The sequence below is a fragment of the Sorex araneus genome, chromosome X, assembly GCF_027595985.1.
Source record: "Sorex araneus isolate mSorAra2 chromosome X, mSorAra2.pri, whole genome shotgun sequence".
In the NCBI taxonomy this organism is placed as follows: domain Eukaryota; kingdom Metazoa; phylum Chordata; class Mammalia; order Eulipotyphla; family Soricidae; genus Sorex; species Sorex araneus.
The window spans coordinates 255942909-255964909 of NC_073313.1; the positions used below are offsets into that span (position 1 = coordinate 255942909).

The window sequence follows — 22001 nt, forward strand, 5'->3', positions numbered from 1 at the left end:
CTGGTAGTCGCCTGTGATTTACGGTGGTAATTTCTCTGTTTTGGTGCTTCGGGCAGGAATGGAATGTTATTGGTTTGGAATCACAGTTGCTGCTCCCAGTGATTCTCCCCAACCTCCCCCCCTCCTCTACCGCCCCCCACAGGCACACACAAAGCCACAGGACAGGCAGTGTAAAAAGCTCTGAATTTCACAAAGTAAATACAAATATGGCCACAAGTTTGGGAGAACATGCACCAATTGAAAACAACCTTTCATGCTGGATGGTTAGCTGGTAGTTTCTAGAATGTTCCCAAATAACCATAACAAAGAACTGCTTTAAATTCATTCCCCTGAAGCCAAGTAGGAGACCACAACGCAGTGTGTATTCCAAGGAGGGGGGGAAAAACTAAACACTGGGTAAGCAAAACATTGGCTAAAGCCCCCCCCCCCCCTCTCTCTCTCTCTCTCTCTCTCTCTCTCTTGTCATATCATTTATCTGAAGAATCTCCACCACTGAAAACTGTTCTTAAAATAAATCCCATATACATGGTCTTGAGTCGGTGGATTGTCAGCCCGCCTCGAGGTGACTGGGTGGGCATCGTCAGCCCGCCTCGCTGGTGCCCAGTAGAACTGGGGGTTGTTAGGGATTTTTAGAGAGAATAGAACAGTCCCATGGCTGCTTCTGTTTGAAAACATTGAAATAATATTTTGGAACAAGGACTTCCAGCACACGGAAAGAGATGTTTCCAGACTCATCTTGAAGCCCAGTTTCTCGTTTTCAATTTATGATATAATTTACCACTTACCATCATAGTCACCCTTTAAAAGAATAAAATTTGGTGGTTTCTATTTTATTCATGAAGCTGTGCAACTATAAACACTATCAAGCTCTGGAGCAATTCACCTCCTCCAAAGAGCGCCTCCCCCCCGCCCTCGACCTTTGGGCAGCCATGAATTACTTTCTGTTTCTGTGAATTTTTCTATTCTGAGCATTTCAACATAAATGAAATCCTACACTTTCTGGCCTTTGCCTATCTGCCTTCTCTCACTAAAAATACACCTTGAAGGTTTATCCACGTGGAGCATGCATCTGTACTTTCTTGCTTTTTATTGTCAAATACTCTGTTGTAAGGCTCTATCATATTTGTTTATCCCTTCCTTCATGGATGGACATTTTAGCAGTTTAAACTTTGGGGTTCTTTTCTTTTTTTTTTCATTTTGGGTCACACCCGGCGATGCACAGCGCTTACTCCTGGCTCATGCACTCAAGAATTACTTCTGGCGGTGCTCAGGAGACCATATGGAATGCTGGGAACCCAGGTTGGCTGCATGCAAGGCAAATGCTCTATCCGCTGTGCTATGGCTCCAGCCCCAGGTAGGGTGTTTGTCTTGCATGCGACTGACCTGGGTTTGATTCCTCCGTCCCTCTCGGAGAGCCTGGCAAGCTACCGGGAGTATCCTGCCTGCACGAAAGAGCCTGGCAAGCTACCCGTGGTGTATTCAATATGCCAAAAACAGTAACAAGTCTCACAATGGAGACATTACTGGTGCCCGCTCAAGCAAATTAATGAACAACGGGATGACAGTAATACAGTGATACAGTGAAACTTTTTGGTTGTTATGAAGGATGATGAGAAAGTTCATGTACAAGTTTCTGTGAGAACATGGTTCCGCTCTCTTGGGTCTATGAGTAGGAGTGTAATGGTTAGTTGAGTGTCTGATCTTTCTTTCCCCAAATCACCATATTCCAGCTGAGAAGAGAGGTTTGGGCAGATAATGACACCAGATGGGTTTGTACTAGCAGAGCTGCCATGGATCACATCTCAGTACTCCTTAGTCACTAAAAGGGAAAGAATGATGTAACTAAACTCTGACTTTTAAAAACAAAAATCCATGGGTTGACTTTAAATCTCAGTGATTTATCACCGTGTTTTCAACCCAGGAGATCTGAGGGAAATGCCAGAGAGACTCCTGTTACTTAATCCTTTTACTATGCCAGAAGAAGCGTAGGTAGCCAGAAAGGGGATCGGGGTGGGGGGTGTTAGCATTCACGGGGCAGGGGAATTAGTACAGGGCTTAAGGCAGTTGCCTTACATGTGGTTGATGATCCCTACCACTGACTAGGGTCCCCTGAGCACAGATCTGGCAGTTTTTCACTGAGCAATGAACCTTACCCTCCCCCCCAACACACGCACTCACACACACACTCACACACACACACACACACACACACACAAGTTAGAGCTTCTCAGAATTTGTATGTGGGTGGGAATGATTTGAAAAACAGTCTCTCTGCGTCCTGATCATCCTACAGAGAGTTGAGCTTTCATTGTACTAACTGTACTAATGGTAGACCTTCACACACAATATCAAGATGGGGATGTTTTGTGATGTTTTGTGGGTGCGGAGCTGGAGGTGAAGAGGCAGATTTGGGAGGCACCTCCCATTCCAGTATATATTTATTATTATTATTATTATTATTTGCTTTTTGGGTCACACCCGGCGATGCACAGGGGTTACTCCTGGCTCTGCACTCAGGAATCACCGCTGGCAGTGCTCAGGGGACCATATGGGATGCTGGGAATTGAACCCGAATCGGCCACGTGCAAGGCAAACACCTTACCTGCTGTGCTATCGCTCCAGCCCCTCCAGTATATTTTTTAAAATAGTTTGTTTCAAAATCTGTGGCTGCTTTAGTCGTTGTCCTGCTATGTCAAGGAGTCTCTGTTCTAAACCTCTGGTGTTCAATCTTTCTGATCTGTAAAAACTCTCATCATTCTGATGGACCAGCAGGTGAAACAAGTCATTTTAGTGTCAGAAACTTTTCCAGGATCACCATAAAATTTCTGCAGATGTCCACTGGTCCACGGGCCAGCAGTTGAAAACCACTGTCCAAAATTTCTTTTTTTTTTCTTTTTTTGGTTTTTGGGTCACACCTGGCGATGCACAGGGGTTACTCCTGGCTCTGCACTCAGGAATCACCCCTGGCAGTGCTCAGGGGATCATATGGGATGCTGGGAATCGAACCCGAATCGGCCGCATGCAAGGCAAATGCCTTACCCGCTGTGCTATCGCTCCAGCCCCTCCAGTATATTTTTTAAATAGTGAGTTTGTTTCAAAATCTGTGGCTGCTTAAGTCATTGTCCTGCTATGTCAAGGAGCCTCTGTTCTAAACCTCTGGTGTTCAGTCTTTCAGATCTGTAAAAACTCTCATCATTCTGATGGACCAGCAGGTGAAACAAGTCATTTTAGTGTCAGAAACTTTTCCAGGATCACCATAAAATTTCTGCAGATGTCCACTGGTCCACAGGCCAGCAGTTGAAAACCACTGTCCCAAATTTCTTAAATTTTATTTCTTCTACCAGTGTGAAGAGTGAAGTCCTGTGAACCAGGGAAGTGTTGGTGATAGGAAAGTTGTCCTTTACCCTGTCATCAGAGAAGAAAGAAAAAAGAGAGGAATGTCTCATCAAGAAGTGCTCCCCTGCTCCCCCACACCTCACAGGGGACCCCATTAGTGTGCTAAGTCATTAATGACCTCTAATTGATTGCCTCCTTCTAAGCTTTCCCTTCAAAGACCCGCCCTGGGGTGTCAGCCCATAGGAGTGATGAATGACAGAACTTCATTTGGCCTTTAGGTAGAAGGGCCCCTAACAATACAGAGTAGAAGCCTTCCATTTAGAACAGAGCCTCGTGAGTTAATCATTGTCATCTCATTGCCAGCTCAGTGCAGAAACAGTCTCTTCTGCCATAAAACTTTTTAATAGACTTGTTTTTTTAGGGTAGTTTTATAGCCACAACAAAATTGAGTGAAAAGCTTAGAGAGTTTCCCGTAGGCAACCCCCTCCCCCCCATCAATAAGTCAATATCCCGCATGAGATGAATCCATTTGATTCAGTGGGTGTTTCTCTGCATGGACATACTGTCGTCCTCCAACTTCCTAGATTTCACTAGGGATGATTCTTAGTATGGTCCATTGTACGGGTGTGGACACGGGTTTAGGGACTAGTCTCAACCGCATGGAGTCACTCAGAATAAGTGATACTGTCCCCAGAATACAGCTCATCTTCCTTGCAACCCTTGACCTCCTGGGTCCACTTTGTCTGACCTCCAGAATTTTGCCTTTTCCAGAGTGTCATGGACAAGGACTTCCACACTAAGTAGCTTCCGGTCTGGCCTTTTCAGCCCAGCTTTTGCCCACTTGGATCACATTCAAGCTTCTCCCCTGGGCTCCCCTCTACCCTCTTACGTGCGCTCCTTTCTTCCGGTCTTGCTCTCCTCACCCCTTCTTCTGCCCAGAGATTTGCCAGACGGGCTCGTGTCATCTCCTCCTGAACCTCCAAGAGAAGCTCAGGCCCTGGGTGCCCTTGAATATAGGGCAACCCACCTCACACAGCCTCCTCCACATTTCAGAACCGTGCTAGACATGCTAACCTGTTGAAACCTACCCCCAAGGTGGCAGTAGGGGGAGGTGGGGCCTTTAGAAGGTGTTTAGAGCCAGAGAGATAATACAAGGGTAGAGTGCTTGCCCTGCGCCTGACTGGGTTCAATATATGGCTCTGCTTAAGGCACCCCCCGACCCTTCACCCCAGCAGCAGCACTCAGAGTGGTCCCTGAGCAGAGATCCAGGAATAAGAGCTGAGTACCTCTGGGTGTGACTCTAAACACCTCTTCCCCAAACGATGTGGTTAGGCCAGGAAGAGTTTCTCATCAGAGGGAGTAGTGCCCTTATAAAAGAGACCCCTACAGAGCTCCCACAAATTGAGAAGAGGGTCCCCTGAGACCTAGGGAGCAGACTCTGCCAGGAGCTTGACCTTGAACATCCCATCTCCAAAGATAAGAAATACATCATTGTTGGGCAGAAACCTTCGGTTTTCTGGTGATTCAAAGATGCTTCCCATGTAAGTGGATCGACATGGAGAGAGTATCATGTTCAGTGAAATGAGTCAGAAAGAGAGGGACAGACATAGAATGACTGCACTCATTTGTGGAATGTAAAAGCAACATCACTGTATCACTGTCATCCCTGTCATCTCGTCGTTCATCGATTCACTCGGGCATGCACCAGTAACATCTCTATTCCTCCCAGCCCCGAGGTTTTAGTAGCCTCTCCTTACTCCTCTTTCCCAATGACTGGAGGCTCTTTCAGGGTCAGGGGAATGAGGCCTATCATTACTGTTTTTGGTATATCAAAAATGCCATGGGGAGCTTGCCAGGCTCTGCAACATAATGGGAGACAAACACCCAAGGATAGTAGAGATAAGGACCAGGAGGATTCATTCCTCCATGGCCTGGAAGCCAGCCTCACGGGCTGGGGGAAAAGGCAGCTGAGATAGAGAAGGGACAACCAAGCATCTCGCTTGGGATGGGAGATGCGTGCTGAAAGTAGATTATAGACCGAACATGATGGCCACTTAATACCTGCATTGAAAACCATAACACCCAAAAGGAGAGAGTGAAAGGGAAAGTGCCTCTTACAGAGGCAGGGGGTGAGGAATGGGGTGGGGGTATCGGGAGGGATACTGGGAACATTGGTGGTAGAGAATGGGCACTGGTGGAGAGATGGGTTCTTCACCATTGTATGACTAAAATGTAATCACAAAGGTGTGTAAGTGTAATTGCACCTCATGGTGTTTCATTAAAAAATTAAAAAAGAAAAAAGGAAAAAAAGAAGTGCTTCCCAGCCCACCTTCCTGCCTCATGAGGGACCCCATCAGTGTGCTAAGATTTTAATGATCTCTAATTGATTGCCTCCTTCTAAGACCAAGCTGGTCAGAACAACCACTTTTTGAGATGCAGTTGCCAGAATCAACTGTGTGACCACTTAATTGGTATGACTCATACCCGGTGTAACTCACTCATGTCAATAAACAGTTCAATCACTTTCAGTTTACTGATAAAGTTTGCACATATTTAAAATGTATAGTGTGGTGGACACTTATAGACATTTGGGCATCTGGACATGCCTCTGAAAGCATCACTATCATTAAGCTCAAGCTCCTTCAACCCCCAAAGTTTCCTTATTTGTAGTTTTGTAGTTGTACTACAAAACTTTCCTACTTGTAGTTTTTCTCCCCATTCCAAGGGAAACACTATATCTCCCCTATAGGGTGAAGAAAATTACATAAATAGAATCACTTGTTAGATACTTTTTCAGTTTTGGCTTCCTCACTCAACACCATTTTTAAATGCATCCAAGTTGTTTCATACATCAGTAGTTCTGTGTGTGTGTGTGTGTGTGTGTGTGTGTGTGTGTGTGTGTGTAGGACTCAGTAGTATATTTTACCACTGTATATCATTCACCTATGAATGGAAATTGGATTATTTCCTGCCGGGAGTTATGACCAAGATGGTACGATGAAACACTCACATACAAATCTTGGTGTAACTGAAGTTTTCATTCCTTGAGGACAAACGCCGGGCAGTGGTGTGACTAAAGCAGGAAAGAATGTTTCATTTTATGAAAATGCCAATTATCTTTCATAGTGGTGGTACCCATTAGGCCCTTGTCCATGATGTATGAGAGTTTCAGATCCGTCCCGCAACTCTGGCCTGGTCAGCCCTTCCCATCATGGCCAGCTGGCAGAGCTTCCTGCAGTGCCATGCCTCACCACCCATGAGTCTTTGCTCCTGGTGTTCCTGCCTCCTGAATGCCTCCGTAATCCCTCCTGTCAGTTAAACAATCTTCAACTCATGACCCCAGTGCTCCTGGCCCTCCAAGTTGGACCAAAGTCAGTCTCTTAGTCTGCAGAGATAGTATAGCAAGCTGGACATGAGCTTTGCATGTGGCTAGCCCAGATTTGGTTCCCAGAATTCAATATTGTCCCCTGAGCACTGCCAGGAGTCATTCCTGAGTGCAGAGCCAGGAGCAATCCTTGAGCATCGCTAGGTGTGGCTGCCAAATAAAAGTATAAAACAAAAGCAAAAAAAAAGTCTCTCTCTCTCTCTCTCTCTCTCTCTCTCTCTCTCTCTCTCTCTCTCTCTCTCTCTCTCCATATATACATAAACCCTAGAATCCAGTGAATAATGTTCCCTGGGCTTGGTCACATTTTGATGAGCTCTTCTGCTTGTATGACCTTTTCCCCACTCGAGAATGGGGTCCTAGTACAGTGGTTGACATCTCCTTGGTTTGTTAATATAAATATAAATGACAGTGAGCAAGGCAGGGGTTCTCTTTCCCATGATCTGAAAAATAGAATTCTATTTTGTCTCGCTAGGAAAGAGCTGTATTACTGAACTGTATGATATTATTTGAACTGTATTGATCCGATTTATTGTGTGGCTGTGTCCTAATGTTAAATGAAACCAACAATTGCCCTGGGTGCTTCGAAACATCCTTCAAAGCAGCTGGAGAGATAGTACAGTGGGCAGGGCACTTGCCTTGCACGCGGCCCATCCTGGTTCAATCCCCACACCACATATGCTCTTCTGAGCCTTACCAGGAGTGATCCCTAAGCACAGTGCCAAAAGTAAGCCCTAAGTGCTGCTGGGAGTGACACCCCCTACACACACACACACACACACACACACACACACACACACACAATGTTTGAAACAAGGAAGGCAAAAAATAAAGGAAAGGCAGGCAAAGGTGCCAAAGAGCAAGAACCTGAATTTCGAGGAGATTAAACTCTGAATGATGAATGATTGGCCCGTCTGTAAGTTTAAAGTTTCCTATGTGAGGCTTTTAAGTTGTTTTTTTTTTTTAGTGAACTAGAGTTAGTCATTAGGCCTGTAATATTTCATTGATGTGGGTGAGTGGGAAAGGGGCAGGGTTGGGAAATGGATCTCCCACGGCACCTGAGACGTTCTTGGTAGTCAGTAGGATCTGCCAGTTTTTCCACTTCCTAGATAATAGCCTGATGTGGTTTTTATAGGGTCACAGTGGGGAGGCAGAGACATGAAAGAGTGAACTGGTCTCCAGGGCACTGGCTCCTGGTCACCCGGATGGTGGAAAGGTTACGGTTCAAAGTCCCCTTAGAAATCCCCTTAGAAGTCCCGGGATTCAGCGTGCTTGCAGCCGAGGCTGGGAAGCCCAGGACAGGCCTGCTGTACACGGGGACAGTCTCTGGGTTTATGGCCCCGTGGCCACAGAGCAGAACAGCCAATGCGTAAGGCTCTGAGTCTGCAGGAGGTGCGCTCAGGGTATATCAGCAACCAAATGGGCGAAAGACAAGTCTCCGAATGCAGGCAGCCCTACAGGATTCAGGCGGGTTAATGAAATGATTTTGAAATCGCTCTTTAAGGTGGCTAGTCCCGGGGTTGGAGCGATAGCACAGCGGGTAGGGCGTTTGGCTTGCAGGCAGCTGACTCATATTCGATTCCCAGCATCCCATATGGTCCCCTGAGCACTGCCAGGAGTGATTCCTGAGTGCAGAGCCAGGAGGAACCCCCCGGGATCGCCTAGTGTAACCCAAAAAAGCAAGAATAAAAATAGTTCTAAAAAGTGGGTAGTTCAGAGCCATGCAGCTCCATCTAAGTAAAGCTTTGGTAAGGTCATTCTGGTTGGAAGATGAGAATTTCCATGAACTGAGTCCAGGAAAAAAAAAAAGATATTCTCACATGCATATGAACCACAGGGATTCCTGTGGAAATAAGGGTTCAATTTCAGTAGGTTGGAGCCTGATAATCTGCATTTTACATTTTTTAAAAAATTTATTTATTTATTTCTTGCTTTTTGGTTCACAGCCGGTGATGCTCCGGGGTTACTCCTGGCTCATGCACTCAGGGATTACTCCTGGCAGTGCTCGGGGGACCCTATGGGATGCTGGGAATCGAACCTGGGTCGGCCACGTGCAAGGCAAATAAATGCCCTCCCCGCTGTGCTATTGCTCCAGCCCCTGCATTTTACATTTTTTAAGTGATTCGTATTTGCCAAGCACACAGACAAGCTGTACAAGCATTTGTTCATTAATACGTGACCAAGTGAACATATCAAGTCCTGCATCACTGTGGCCCGGTGGAATTCGAAAAGCACCAACAGAGCTATCCTCTGTGATGTCCCCCACGGGGAGCGGGGTCAGAGAGAAAGGGGAGTGCGGCCAATAGCCAGGGAGTCCTGCGACTCTGGGGAAGCACTCTTGCTGCTGATTTGATTAGGCTCACCGCACTTCCTTTGGCTTTGCAGCTGGTGATGTACGTTGGCCAGGTGGCCAAGGATATCCTGAAGTGGCCTCGCCCATTCTCCCCGCCTGTGGTGAGGCTGGAGCGCAGGGTGATGGCAGAGTACGGGATGCCCTCGACCCACGCCATGGCAGCCACCGCCATTTCCTTCACGCTGCTCATCTCCACCATGGACAGGTACCAGGTAAGAGCCCTGCCACCACTCCCCCGCGTAGCCCGGTCCATCCAGAGAATGCAGCAGCTAAGACAGGGTTGGCCCAAGGGCCAGGGGGACTGGTCCGTGGTAGGAAGCTCGACACCAAGGGGGAGGGGCAGCACAGTTAGGACAGAGAAGAGACCACCTATGACGATGATAGTCAGAAATGATCACTCTGGACCCGAACTGAGTGCTGAAAGGAGAGAAGTGATAAGCATGATACCCTCATACCCTTTCAGTAACTGTCTTGCAAACCCCAGTGCCTAAGAGGAAGGAGGGGGGAGGAAGGGAGGGAGAGGGAGGGGAGGGAGAAAAGAGGGAGAGAAGAGGGAGAAAGAGAAGAGGAAGAGAGAGAGGGAGAGAAGAGGGAGAAAGAGAGAAAGAGGAGGAAAAGAGAAAGAGAGAGAGAGAGAAGGGAAGGAAAGTATCTATCCTAGGGAGAGGGCACTGGGGTAGGGGGTGGGCGGGAGGGAAACTGGGGACACTGGTGGTGGGAAATGTACACTGGGGATGGGTGAGTGTTGGAACACTGTGTGACTGAAACTCAATCATGAACAACTTTGTAACTGCAATTTCACGGTGATTTAATTAAAAAAATTTTTTTAAGATAGGCTGAGTTTCAGGATATTTTATTTATTTGTTTGAGAAGCTGCTGTAATGGAGAATTTCTTTTCTTTTTTTTTTTTTAGCTTTTTGGGTCACACCAGGCAATGCTCAGGGGTTACTCCTGGCTCTGCACTCAGGAATTCCTCCTGGTGATGCTCGGGGGATCATATGGGAATCGAACCCAGGTTGGCCGTGCAAGGCAAACATGCTATGCTATCGTTCCAGTCTGAGATTTCTTTTCTTTAAAAAAAAAAACTTTATTGATTGAAAGTCTGTCATTTACAATACTGTTGTGAATCATAGTTCCTCATGAACATAATGCCAACACCACACCCATCACCAATTGTACCCACCTTCCTCCCCCACGGATTTTTTTTAACTGTTTTAAAGGACTTTGAGCTTTAGGAATCCAGGACTCAGGGAGGGGACACGGAAACCTACTGAACTCTTGGTGACAGTTTCCTCGTGAAGGGCCTACAGAGTTGAGCAGGCAAATCAAGTTGTGCCTGCCAAAGGCAGTGACAGTCATTGATAATGACATCAGCCAAGAGGCACCTCAGAGGCTCTTTGGGGGACACCAGGGTGTGGTGTCCCCCACCCAGAAGCATTCTCACCCCAGGCTGTCTCACCCAGACACTGGAGCCAAAGCTCTTATCCAGTTTGCAGCAGACGTGGAGAGTTTATCTTCCTGGCAAACGGTGCTCCGGGCTGAGATGATTCTCCAAATCCTTCTGCTAGACACCCCAGGACCCCAGGGCAGAAAAGAATCTGTGCCCCCTTCCCTCCCCGCCACACCCCCCAAAAAAGCCCCCAGAGTGCCTGGTTGGGGCTCAACCATTAGAAATAATTGCTCTGTTGTCTCAAGAGTTGTGTAAATGACAGGAGCTTAAATCAATGTGGAAGATAGAAGAATTTCAATTAATGTCTGCTCAGACACAGATATTATAGGAAGGTCCCTTAAAAGTCACAGCCTTGCTGCAGTGAAGTTTTGTGTTTCCAGTCTGAGATCTCGTGGTCTAGGAATTTTACTTTGACCCACTGGAAAATGCAGATTTTCTGAAAATCCAGTATTTGCTATGACTATGACTATCTACTATTTTGGCCCCTGCCCCTTGGCCCCACGCCCAGTATTCTCCTTGCTCCCCAGAGCAGGGCAGGCAGCCTGATGCAGCTGCAAGGCATTCGTGCTGAGTGCTCTCTCTGTGCATGCGGCTTCTCCCTGCTCACCTGCATTTAGAGGGTCTCCATTTTCTGAATGAGAAAAACACAGGAACACGGCATCTGTGCATCTTGCGATAGTCTTTTGTGGCATTTAACTGCATGTCACATCCGGATCAAAAAAGTATCTGAGGGGTCAGAGCAATAGCACAGCAGGTAAGGCATTTGTCTGGCATGCAGCCAACCCAGACTCGATCTCTGGCTTCCTCTGTGGTCCCCAAGCACCACCAGGAGCAATTGCTCAGTGATAAGAGACCAGTATGACAATGATAGTTAGAAATGATCACTCTGCACAGGAACTAAGTGCTGAAAGGAGGGAAAGTGCTGTGCATGATACCCTTTCAGTAACAAATCCAGTGTCTAAGAGGAAAATAAGGAGGGAGGGGAAGAGAGAGAGAGAGAGGTATGTAACCCTGACTTACCCTGAGTGACCCCTGAGCATTGCCAGCTATGCCCGCTGCCCTCCCCCGCCAGCCCCTGCTATTAAAAGTGTCTCCCCAATATTGCTGGAATCTATCTCATGCATATATATGAGCTATGGTGTGCCCATGTTAACTGCCAACAACAAGTTGAGCGAGCCTAGCACCAGCCACCACAAGTTATGCCCACAGCTGCCCATTCTTTCTTCGCTTAGGGTCATTGTCCCTGGACTTCCCCAGGAAGCTTTGTCACTCTGACAAGTGATGGAGAAGGAGCCGATTGGACACGCAGCAGAGACTTCTGCTCATCTGCTTTGCCCCTTCCTGTAGAGTTTCTAAATTCTAACATGGATAGGTCTAAAATTAAAAAAAAAAAAAAACACCACGTTTACCCCACTGAAAACATAGTAGTGCTACCTCAAGCCCAGTTCTACCGTGTCTCATTTGCCTGGTTCTGATTGAAACTGCCTCCCAGAGCTCAACTCCTGAGGGTCTCTCTTCCTCTTCTCACGCCTCCGTTTCCCCTTGTTTCCAGCTATTTCAGAGCATGAGATCGCTAAGCAGGGGAAGTTGGGATTGTAGCTCACGCTGATGGATCAGCATCGAATTGTGTATGTCTGAGCTCCCTGGCTTGCTCTTTTGTCTTCACAGTATCCTTTCGTTTTGGGACTGACGATGGCCGTGGTGTTTTCCACCTTGGTGTGTCTCAGCAGGCTCTACACGGGGATGCACACGGTCCTGGTAAGGCATTGTGGTGGGGTCACGGGGCCATTGTTTTGAGTGGTATATCCTGGCCTCTGTGTCAAGGTGTGTCTCACATTATATACTGATAAATAGAATGTGCACGTTTAATTAAATAGATTGCGCATGTAATTATATTTCCCATAAGCCAATGAGTTATTATTTTATGGTGCATGCTTAATAATAGTCTTGGATCATTAAGATAATAGCAAAGAGGCAGGGCTAGACCGTCAGGACTTTGAAGATTGGCCAGGAGGGAAGCAGAGACTTGGGTCACTTGGTTTCGTATTGGCTTATTCAAGTTTCAGGTTGGCAACAAGAGCTGGGAGAATATCCAAGGTCAAGGATGTCAGCAGGTTACTCCCCCATACACCCCACACACACACCCAGACACACACACACACACACACACCCAGACACACACCCAGACACACACACACACACACACACACACACACACACACTTGGGTCCTACATATCAGCCTGCTATTCAAGGGTCTCACGCAGCAGTCACATGCCTGCTGTTCTTGCATCCTACTCTCTTACGGCTCGGGGGGAGTGTGGGTACCATGAGACCATCTACATTTAAAAGTCCATCCCACCCCCTTTTGTCATATAAGGAGATTTTTTTTTCTTTAAAAGCCAGCTGCCCCACGGAGGATGGCCACAGTTACATCAGAGTGCTATTTCTGAGTAGCTGCCAGCTGCCTTAAGTTCAGAGCATAAGGCTGGCCAGGCTTGACTGCACAGCTCTCTCCATCATCATAATTGGGACAAGAGAGAGAGTTCTTTTTTTTTTAATTTTTTAAAATTTTATTGACTCACCGTGAGAAAGTCACAAGCTTTCATGTTTGGGTTACAATCTCACAATGATCAAACGCCCATCCCTCCACCAGTGCACATTCCCCACCACCCATATCCAAGGTATACCCCCCCTCTCCCACCCTCCCCCTGCCTCCATGGCAGACAGTATTCCCCAGACTCGAGAGAGAGTTCTTAGGAAAGGAATACTTCATGTGGTCTGCAGGGGAAGCTCGGAAATGCCCATTAGCCAAAAATCTTCGAGAAATCATCCGCCCTCCACGGCCCTCTGTTTCTCTTCCTGGGGCTCCTTTTGGTCATCACAGGGGTGGCAGAAGAGAGGCAGGAGAGGGTGGCAGGGCAGAGCAGCTGAGGTGGATGGGGGTAGGGGCAAGGCTGGTCACAGTGGGCGGAAAATTGGAGAGAAGTCAACCAGGGAAAGGAGCTCTCGACCCTGGAGGCGCTCGGAGCCCGTGAGGTGCCCTCTCCGGCCCTGCACCCTGACTCACGGGGAGACAGTGAGGGTGACGGGAGGGCAAGGGGGTGGCGAACATGGCAGGAATCGATGTGATGGCGTCATAATGGACATCAATGCACAAAAGGGGTATGACGAGCAAACCACACACACATTCACTCCTGTCCGTACATGGCAGTGCCCGGGGTGCCGTGCAGACTTGGGGATCACACCTGGGGTTTCCGCGTGCAGAGCACAGGCCCTCTGTAGTCATGAGTCAGACTCTGGAGGGCTTGGGGCCACATCTAACGGTCCTCAGGGGGGCCCCAAAGAATTACAGGCAGTAAAATGACATGCCATAAGCATGCCGTCGGACCCCGTGCCAGGGGTCACTCCGGAGGGGGCAGGTGACCCAGCCCCAGCAGCTGGAGACCTCCAGAACCCAACTGCCACCCTGCTCATGGCCGCTCTCCACACACTCGGGCTGGGCCTCACCCACAGGTAAACTTTCTCCTAGACTGTACGGCTGCATGCTCAGCCACATGACACTCCATACCACACACACACACACACACACACACACACACACACACACACACACACACACACACACCCTACCCATACTCCAAGAGTAGCGCACCATATTTGGTGGGGTTTAAAGAAGAAGGCAACCAATCTTAGAAGGAAATATATATATTGGTTTTGGTTTTTGAGTCACACCCAGCGATGCACAGGGTTTACTCCTGGTTCATGCACTCAGGAATTACTCCTGCCAGTGCTCGGGGGACCATATGGGATGCTGGGATTCGAACCCGGGTCGGCCATGTGCAAGGCAAATGCCCCCCTACCCACTGTGCTATTGCTCCAGCCCCGGGAAATATATTTTTACAGATATGTATAATATATAAGCACGCAAGGCTCAATCTTCAACAACAACATGTTAGTAATCTCTTATGGAAGCTTCTTCCTTTTTTTTTTTTTTTGCTTTTTGGGGTCACACCCAGTGATACACAGGGGTTACTCCTGGCTCATGAACTCAGGAATTACTCCTGTAGGTGCTTGGGGGACCATATGGAATGCTGGGAATCGAACCCGGGTCGGCTGCATGCAAGGCAAATGCCCGACCCACTGTGCTATCGCTCCAGCCCATTATAGAAGATTCTTAATGGCCCTGGGTGAAACACAACCATCTTCACACACTTTCCTCTAAGGAAACTCTTTTGGATCACTTTTAGCGGCTTATTAATAATAAACAATACAAAATGAATTATTTCGGTTCTGGTTTGGGGCAGGGGTTGGGGTTTGAAATGGAAATATTCCAAATATGGTGGTGGGAAGGTGTAATGGTTATGGAATTGATGTTTGAATTTAAATATAATCAAATAATGTGAACTACTTTATAAACACTTTAAAAATATGCCGAAAACAATCACAATAAGTCTCACGATGGAGATGTTACTGGTACCCGCTCAAGCAAAATCGATGAACAGCGGGATGACGGTGCTACAGTGCTAAAATTAAAAAAAAAAAGAAAGAAAATACTTATATGCAGTACCAGGGATTGAATGAAAGTAGGTCACATGCAAGACAAGCACCTTTGCCTCTGTCCTACCTCTCCTGCCCTAAGGTTGAAAAGAAGACAAGACTGCCCCAGTCTCTTTGCCCCTCTGGATAGAAGTCTTGATCACTGTCACTGTCACTGTCGTCCCGTTGCTCATCAATTTGCTCAAGCGGGCACCAGTAATGTCTCTAAATGAGACTTGTTGTTACTGTTTTTGGCATATCGAATACACCACGGGGAGCTTGCCAGGCTCTGCCGTGTGTGGGGGGGGATACTCTCGGTAGCTTGCCGGGCTCTCCGAGAGGGATAAGTCTTGACATGGTCTAGATACTGGTAGTGATGTGGTCTAGATACTGGTCTCGATACTGGTCTCGATACGGATGAAAGGAATCTTGAAAGCACTGTCGGAGCACTGGGGGGCCCTGTTACTGTCCAGCACTTCCCACACTTGGCCTTGGCACCCGGCGAGGTCTCCCAGCTTGTGGCTTCAAAGACAAAGGGGGAGGCAGGGCAGAAGGCGGTCTCCATCTGCCGCCCCGCTGCTGCTTCCCACCAGAAAGAGGCTCTCTCCAGCGGGAAACCCACAGGCTTCGATTCGGAATGAAGCAGAATTCTCCTGGGTGCTTTGATAATTTCTTTTATCTGGGGCTACTTTCTCAATTTCCATAGGTTTGAAATGGCCCCCCCTCCCCTCACCCCCACCTCCACTCCCACCCCAGCTCAGAAATGGTCTTGGGAACAGAATGCAGGTTAACATTAAAACCGAAGTAAATTTGGGAATGTGATGCAGCCGAAGGGAGGAGAGAGAGGAGAGAGAGAGAGAGGGAGAGAGAGGGAGAGAGAGCCGAGAGAGAGACAGGGGGGAAGGAGGGAGAGAGGGAGAGAGAGAGCCAAGAGAGGGGGGGAGAGAGGGAGAGAGAGAGAGGGACAGAGAGAGAGAGGGAGAAAGAGAGGGAGAAAGAGCCGAGAGAGAGAGACAGAGGGGGGGAAGGAGGGAGAGAGGGAGAGAGAGAGCCGAGAGAGGGGGGGAGAGAGGGAGAGAGAGAAAGAGGGAGAGAGAGCCGAGAGAGAGAGGGGGGAAGGAGGGAGAGAGGGAGAGAGAGAGCCAAGAGAGAGGGGGGAGAGAGGGAGAGAGAGAGAGGGACAGAGAGAGCTGAGAGAGAGAGGGAGAGAGAGAGAGGGAGAGAGAGCCGAGAGAGAGAGAGAGAGAGAGAGAGAGAGGGAGGGAGAGAGGGAGGGAGGGAGAGAGGGAGAGAGAGGGAGGGAGAGAGGGAGGGAGGGAGAGAGGGAGAGAGAGCCAAGAGAGAGCAGAGAGAGAGAGAGAGAGGGAGAGAGGGAGAGAGAGGGAGGGAGAAAGAGGGAGTGAGAGGGAGAGAGAGAGAGGGAGTGAAAGGGAGAGAGAGAGGGGGCAATTCCAGGGCTTTCTTTTCTTTTTCAAGTGGTTATGGGAAGGGGGAAGCAGATATTTGTGGGGGAAGATTTCTGAGGCCTGGCGCTCAGATGCAAGGAACGGGTACAACCTCTGTTGCTGAGGCTTCTGTCCTACAAGAAAGTGGAGCTGGAGGCCCTGGTGACACCCCCACCCATCCACCCCCCCCCAGGCCCAGGACTCCCTTCACACCCATCATCCATCTTATTTCATAAGCTCTTACATCCCACCCCGTGTCAAGCCCAGGCTGCAGGGCTAGAGGCACGCCCGGGGGCGCTGGGGTCACCCGCGGGAGGCGGAGAGGGGAAGGCTGGCTTTATTACTAGGCTAGAGTTGACCGTGGGCTGGGAGTCGCCTTGATTTAGCCGTGGCGTAATAAGCTCCTGCAGAGCGCCAGGCGTGGAGCGAGATCTCGGAGATACTGAGGTCGAGAGAACCTCGTCACCCTCCCCGTCTCCAAGTCTACGGACGGAGGCAGATGTCTCCGCTGCTGGTTACTTGACTGCAGGGGAACTATAATTAGCCCGGGACAGCTGGGTTGGGTCAAGCATGACAGGCTCTCTCCCAGGCACTCACACGCTCCACCAAACACCATCCACGCATGCTTCTCAGCTCCAGCAGCACATGTGAAGCCCATGGAATGTTTTGGAATTATTTTCTCTGAGGCCAGGGAGGTAGCTCAAAGACAAGCAGGCAGGCTTTGCATGTGGGAGACTGTGGTTTGATTCCTGACTGTACCATCTCCTCCCACTCTTCCCCACTTCTGGAAGCAACCCCTGAGCACTGCAACAGGAGCAGCCCTGGAGTTGTCATAGGTGGCCAAAAAGACACAGGTAAAATAATAAAAATTAAGGCTGGAGAGAATACAGTGGATAAGGGTGTTTGTCATGCACAACGGCCAACCCAGGTTCCGATCCCTGGCATTCCATATGGACCCTGAGCTATTAGAAACAATCCCTGAATGCAGAGCTAGGAGTCCTGAGCACTACAAGGTATAGCCCAACAACAATAATAATAATAATAATAATAATAATAACATGAATCACGAAATCCCGTTAATCATCGATTTCTCAAGCGGGCTCAGTAACCTCTCAATTCGTCCTTTCCCTGAGATCTTAGAAGTCTATCTTGACTCGGCCCTCCCAACAATGTCATACTGGAGGCTCTTTCAGGGTCAGGGGAATGGGATCCAGCTTGTTACTGGATTTAGCAGATGAATACACCATGGGAAGCTTGCAAGGCTGTCCCATGTGGGTAGGAAATTCTCAGAAGCTTGCCAGTTTCTCCCAGAGGGAGAAGTAGGCTACAAGATATCGCTTGGCCACTTTGCGGCCGCGTGCTTCTGAGAGCTTGCTTTTAAGTCTCTGGATGTTGGCTGTTGATGGGATTACACACACCTCGGTTCCTCTGCCGGTACCTTCATACGTGAGGCCTGTCCGAACGTGTGGAGAGGGGCCTCGAGCATGGCTGTGGCTAGGTTCTGGTGGTCTTCAGCCGCTGGGAGCTCTGCTTGGGATGGGGAGGGAAGCTGGAGCCCATCCCCTCCGAGAGGCCCCGAGGAAGATAGCCAGGTGTGCAGGCAAGAGACAATAACAACAACTCATTATTCTTAATATTTCTGGAGATCTTTGACCGCCCAGTTTATAGTGGCAGCCTCATGTATAATAACAAAACCTTGAGAGCCCCCCCCTTGTCAGGGGTCCCTAGTAAGAGGAGAGCACCACACCATCATAGCCAAAAGGTGGAAGCAACCCAAGTGTGGTTCACTGATAGATGAATGGATCAAAGTACACTGATCCCTTCATGCGTGGAATACGATTCAGCCCGAAAAAAGGAAAGAATTGATGTTGCCACTGGTTTCCACATGGATGCCCGTGGAAGACACCCTGTGGCTTGAAATAAGCCAGTCACCATTGAAGAAAGAGGATTCCATTTTTAGGAGGGCCCCCGCCCCAAGCCATCAGATTCATAGAGAAAGTACAAGGGCCATGGCCATGGTGTTCCACGGCCCCGAGTTTCACTGGGGCAAAAAGAAACCAATTCTGGCATGATGGGGTGCAGCTACATGCAGGTTCCCCCGCATCGCACGCTTCATCTGGCTGAGCCATTCCGCTTCACGAAGGGGAGGAAGGGAGGGCCTTTCTATGACCCCCGAGATGTATGTTTTAAATAGATGTGGAAGGCGGATGCTGAGCCTTGGTGTTATTCTCAAACCTCCTCTTTTTTTTTATTTTTAATTAGTGAATCACCGTGAGGGTACAGGTACAGATTTATACATTTTTGTGCTCATGTTTCCCCCATACAAAGTTCGAGAACCCATCCCTTCACCAGTGCCCATTCTCCACCACCAGTAAACCCAGCATCCCTCGTACCCTCCCCAGTCCCGTCTCCCCCCACCCCACACTGCCACTGTGGCAGGGTATTCCCTTTTGTTCGCTCTCTCTGATTAGGTGTTGGGGTTTGCAATAAAGGTGTTGCGTGGCCATTGTGTTCAGTCTCTAGTCTACATTCAGCACGCGTCACCCCTCCCCCGCATGATCTCCGACCACATTTTACTTGGTGTTCCCTTCTCTGAGTTGCCCAGAATGAGAGACCAGCCTCCAAGCCATGGAGTCAGCCTCCTGGTACTTATTTCTACTATTCTTGGGTGTTAGACTCCTAGTCTATTATTCTATATTCCACAGATGAGTGCAATCTTTCTATGTCTGTCTCTCTCTTTCTGACTCATTTCACTTAGCATGATACTTTCCATGCTGATCCACTTATATGCAAACGTCATGACCTCATTTTTTCTATCAGCTGCATAGTATTCCATTGTATAGATGTACCAAACCTCCTCTTTTGATTCGAAGGCGTGACTCGGGTTGAGAGTGCTGATTAGACTCAGTACCCGGGGAGCTAAGCGCTGGTGCCTGAACAGACTCACAGTGCCGGGTGGGGGAGGGGTGACACCCACCCATCCCCATGGCCACCCGCAGTGAGGAGCAAGTGAGAAGGTTTTACCCACTTTCCCTGCGGGCTTCAGGGTGCATGAAGAGGAGGGGGAATTCATGGAGAGCCTGAATATGTTTATTTTGTGGAGAAATCCAGCTCCCACCCTCAGGTGAAAGGTTTGCTGTGATGGCCAGGCAGGAGGTGGTGACATCCTGTCGAACCAGCTCTAGCTCTGCCTTGTGGGGGGAGGGGGGTGGAGGGAGGGGGCTGCATCTCTATCTACCCAGTCTCCTAAGCCAGAAACTAGGGCACTGCCCCTCCCTTCCTGTACCCCATCAGACCAGGTCGTCACCCAGCCAGAGAATTTCTGGCTCTCAGAGAAATGCCACAGCTGTTCCCTGGCTGTGGCTGGAATCAGGTTTCCCAGCCTGGGTCCGTTCCCTGTAGGCTGAGCCTTGCTCTCCCGTCTGAAGAGGAAAGAGCGCAGCCTGCCAGCAGCTCTCTAGGGAACCGGGGTGGGCGGTGGGGGGAGGCTGACCTTGAGGATAGGTCAGCGCCACTCATGGCAAAACACAAAAGATGTTTTGTGGGCACCTGTGACCTCCCAGGCTGCTGATAGTAACTATTCTACCTGGGGCATCCATCCGGCTTCTAGACTTGCTGATCAAGACAGAAAGCTCCTTGTTGCTCAGGCTGATGTGTTTGTTTGTTTCTTTGTTTGTTTTTTCAGGATAAATTTTTATTTATTTATTATTTAAAAATCTGTTTTGTTTTCATTTTTGTTGTTGTTGTTGTTTTTGCTTTTTGGGTCACACCCAGCAATGCACAGGGGTCACTCCTGGCTCTGCACTCAGGAATTACTCCTGGCGGTGCTCAGGGAAACATATAGGATGCTGGGAATCGAACCCGGGTCGGCCATGTGCAAGGCAAACGCCCTACCCGCTGTGCTATCACTCCAGGCCCTAAAATTTTATTTTTTAATCATGGTGTATTCAATATGCCAAAAACAGTAACAACAAGTTTCACAATGGAAACGTTACTGGTGCCCGCTCCAGCAAAACAATTTTTAATGGAGACGAAAGCAACAACTGTTGCTACAACTCTAGAGTTGAACTTGATTAAAATAACACAGCTCCAATATTAAAATCAATAAGTTTTAAAGAATTCATTCCTAGGGGCTGGAGCAATAGCACAGCGGGTAGGGCGTTTGCCTTGCACGCAGCCGACCCGGGTTGGATTCCCAGCATCCCATATGGTCCCCTGAGCACCGCCAGGGGTGATTCCTGAGTGTAGAGTCAGGAGTGACCCCTGAGCATCGCCAGGTGTGACCCAAAAAGCAAAAAAAATTAAAAAATTTTAAAAAAAGAATTCATTTCTAAAAAAATTTTTATAAAAATTATTATTAATTAATTTATTTATTTTTTACTGGATCACTGTGAGAGAGACCCTTCCAAAGTTGTTCCTGATTAGCTTTCAGTCACACAGGTTCACACTACTATTTTGTGGAAGTCTTCTATTGCCCATAGTGAAAAGCATCAAACTGTTGATTTCCAAAAACAGATTTGGGGAATTGATCTTTGTCCCCGTTCCCAGAAAGATAAACCAACTGTGGTCCGCTGAAGGGCTTTTTGTTTGTTTGCCTTTAAACTTTAGTTCTTTTGGTTTTGGTGATTGGGCTACACGTGGTGGTGCTCAGGGCTTAGACCTGGCTCTGCTTTCAGGGATCACTCCTGGTGGTGCTCAGGGGGCCATAAGTGGTGCCGGGGATTAAACCTGGGTTGGCCGTGTGCCAGGCAAGCACCTCACCCAGGAAACTATGACTCTGGCCCCTGTTTGCTTGTGTGTGTGTGTGTGTGTGTGTGTGTGTGTGTGTGTGTGTGTGTGTGTGTGTGTGTGTGTGTGTGTTAAAGAGCACCTATAATGTCTAGGAGGGACTGGGTAACCCATGGAATCCCACAGGAAAGGTTAAAAGCAAAATGGCCTGAGGGAGCCCTCCTAGGGCCTTCCTTGCTGCTGCCCTGTTCACAGAATCCAGCTGCCAGAAACTTCTCTTTCAGAGCAAAATGTCCAGTGCCAGATTTGACTGAATTGGACACTACCAGTCAGCCTTGGCAGGGACCAGTGTTCGCCGCCAGCCAGGGCCAACCCTGTGGGTTGCAAAAGCAGGGCTCAGACAATGCAATCACATCCCACATCTGAGAACGCCCACACTCATGTGGTCGCCCTCCACTTGGGTCAAGGTTTCTTGAATGCAAAGAACAGATACCAACTCAAACTCCCTGAAACTTAGAAGGACGTGTACTGTTGTGGTTGTTGTTTTAATAACTGTGGGATAGGTGGAGCGATGGAGCAATAGCACAGCAGGTAGGGTGTTTGCCTTGCATGTGGCCGACCGGGGTTACTTCCTCCATCCCTCTCAGAGTCCAGCAAGCTACCGAGAGTATCTCAGCCTCATGGCAGAGCCTGGCAAGCTCCCTATGGCGTATTTGATATGCTAAGAACAGTAACAAGTCTCATGATGGAGACGTTACTGGTGCCCGCTT

The 22001-nt window shown here is 48.6% G+C and overlaps 1 protein-coding gene across 2 annotated transcripts in view; it reads left to right on the forward strand.

Moving 5' to 3' along the window:
• Positions 1-22001, forward strand: part of SGPP2 (sphingosine-1-phosphate phosphatase 2) — a 131730-nt gene that overhangs the window by 75495 nt on the left and 34234 nt on the right. For both annotated transcript variants that reach the window (XM_055121869.1, XM_055121870.1), the window contains exons 3-4: positions 9104-9283; positions 12190-12279. In XM_055121869.1, coding sequence (XP_054977844.1) covers positions 9104-9283; positions 12190-12279 — 270 coding nt within the window. The remainder of the gene's footprint in view (positions 1-9103; positions 9284-12189; positions 12280-22001) is intronic.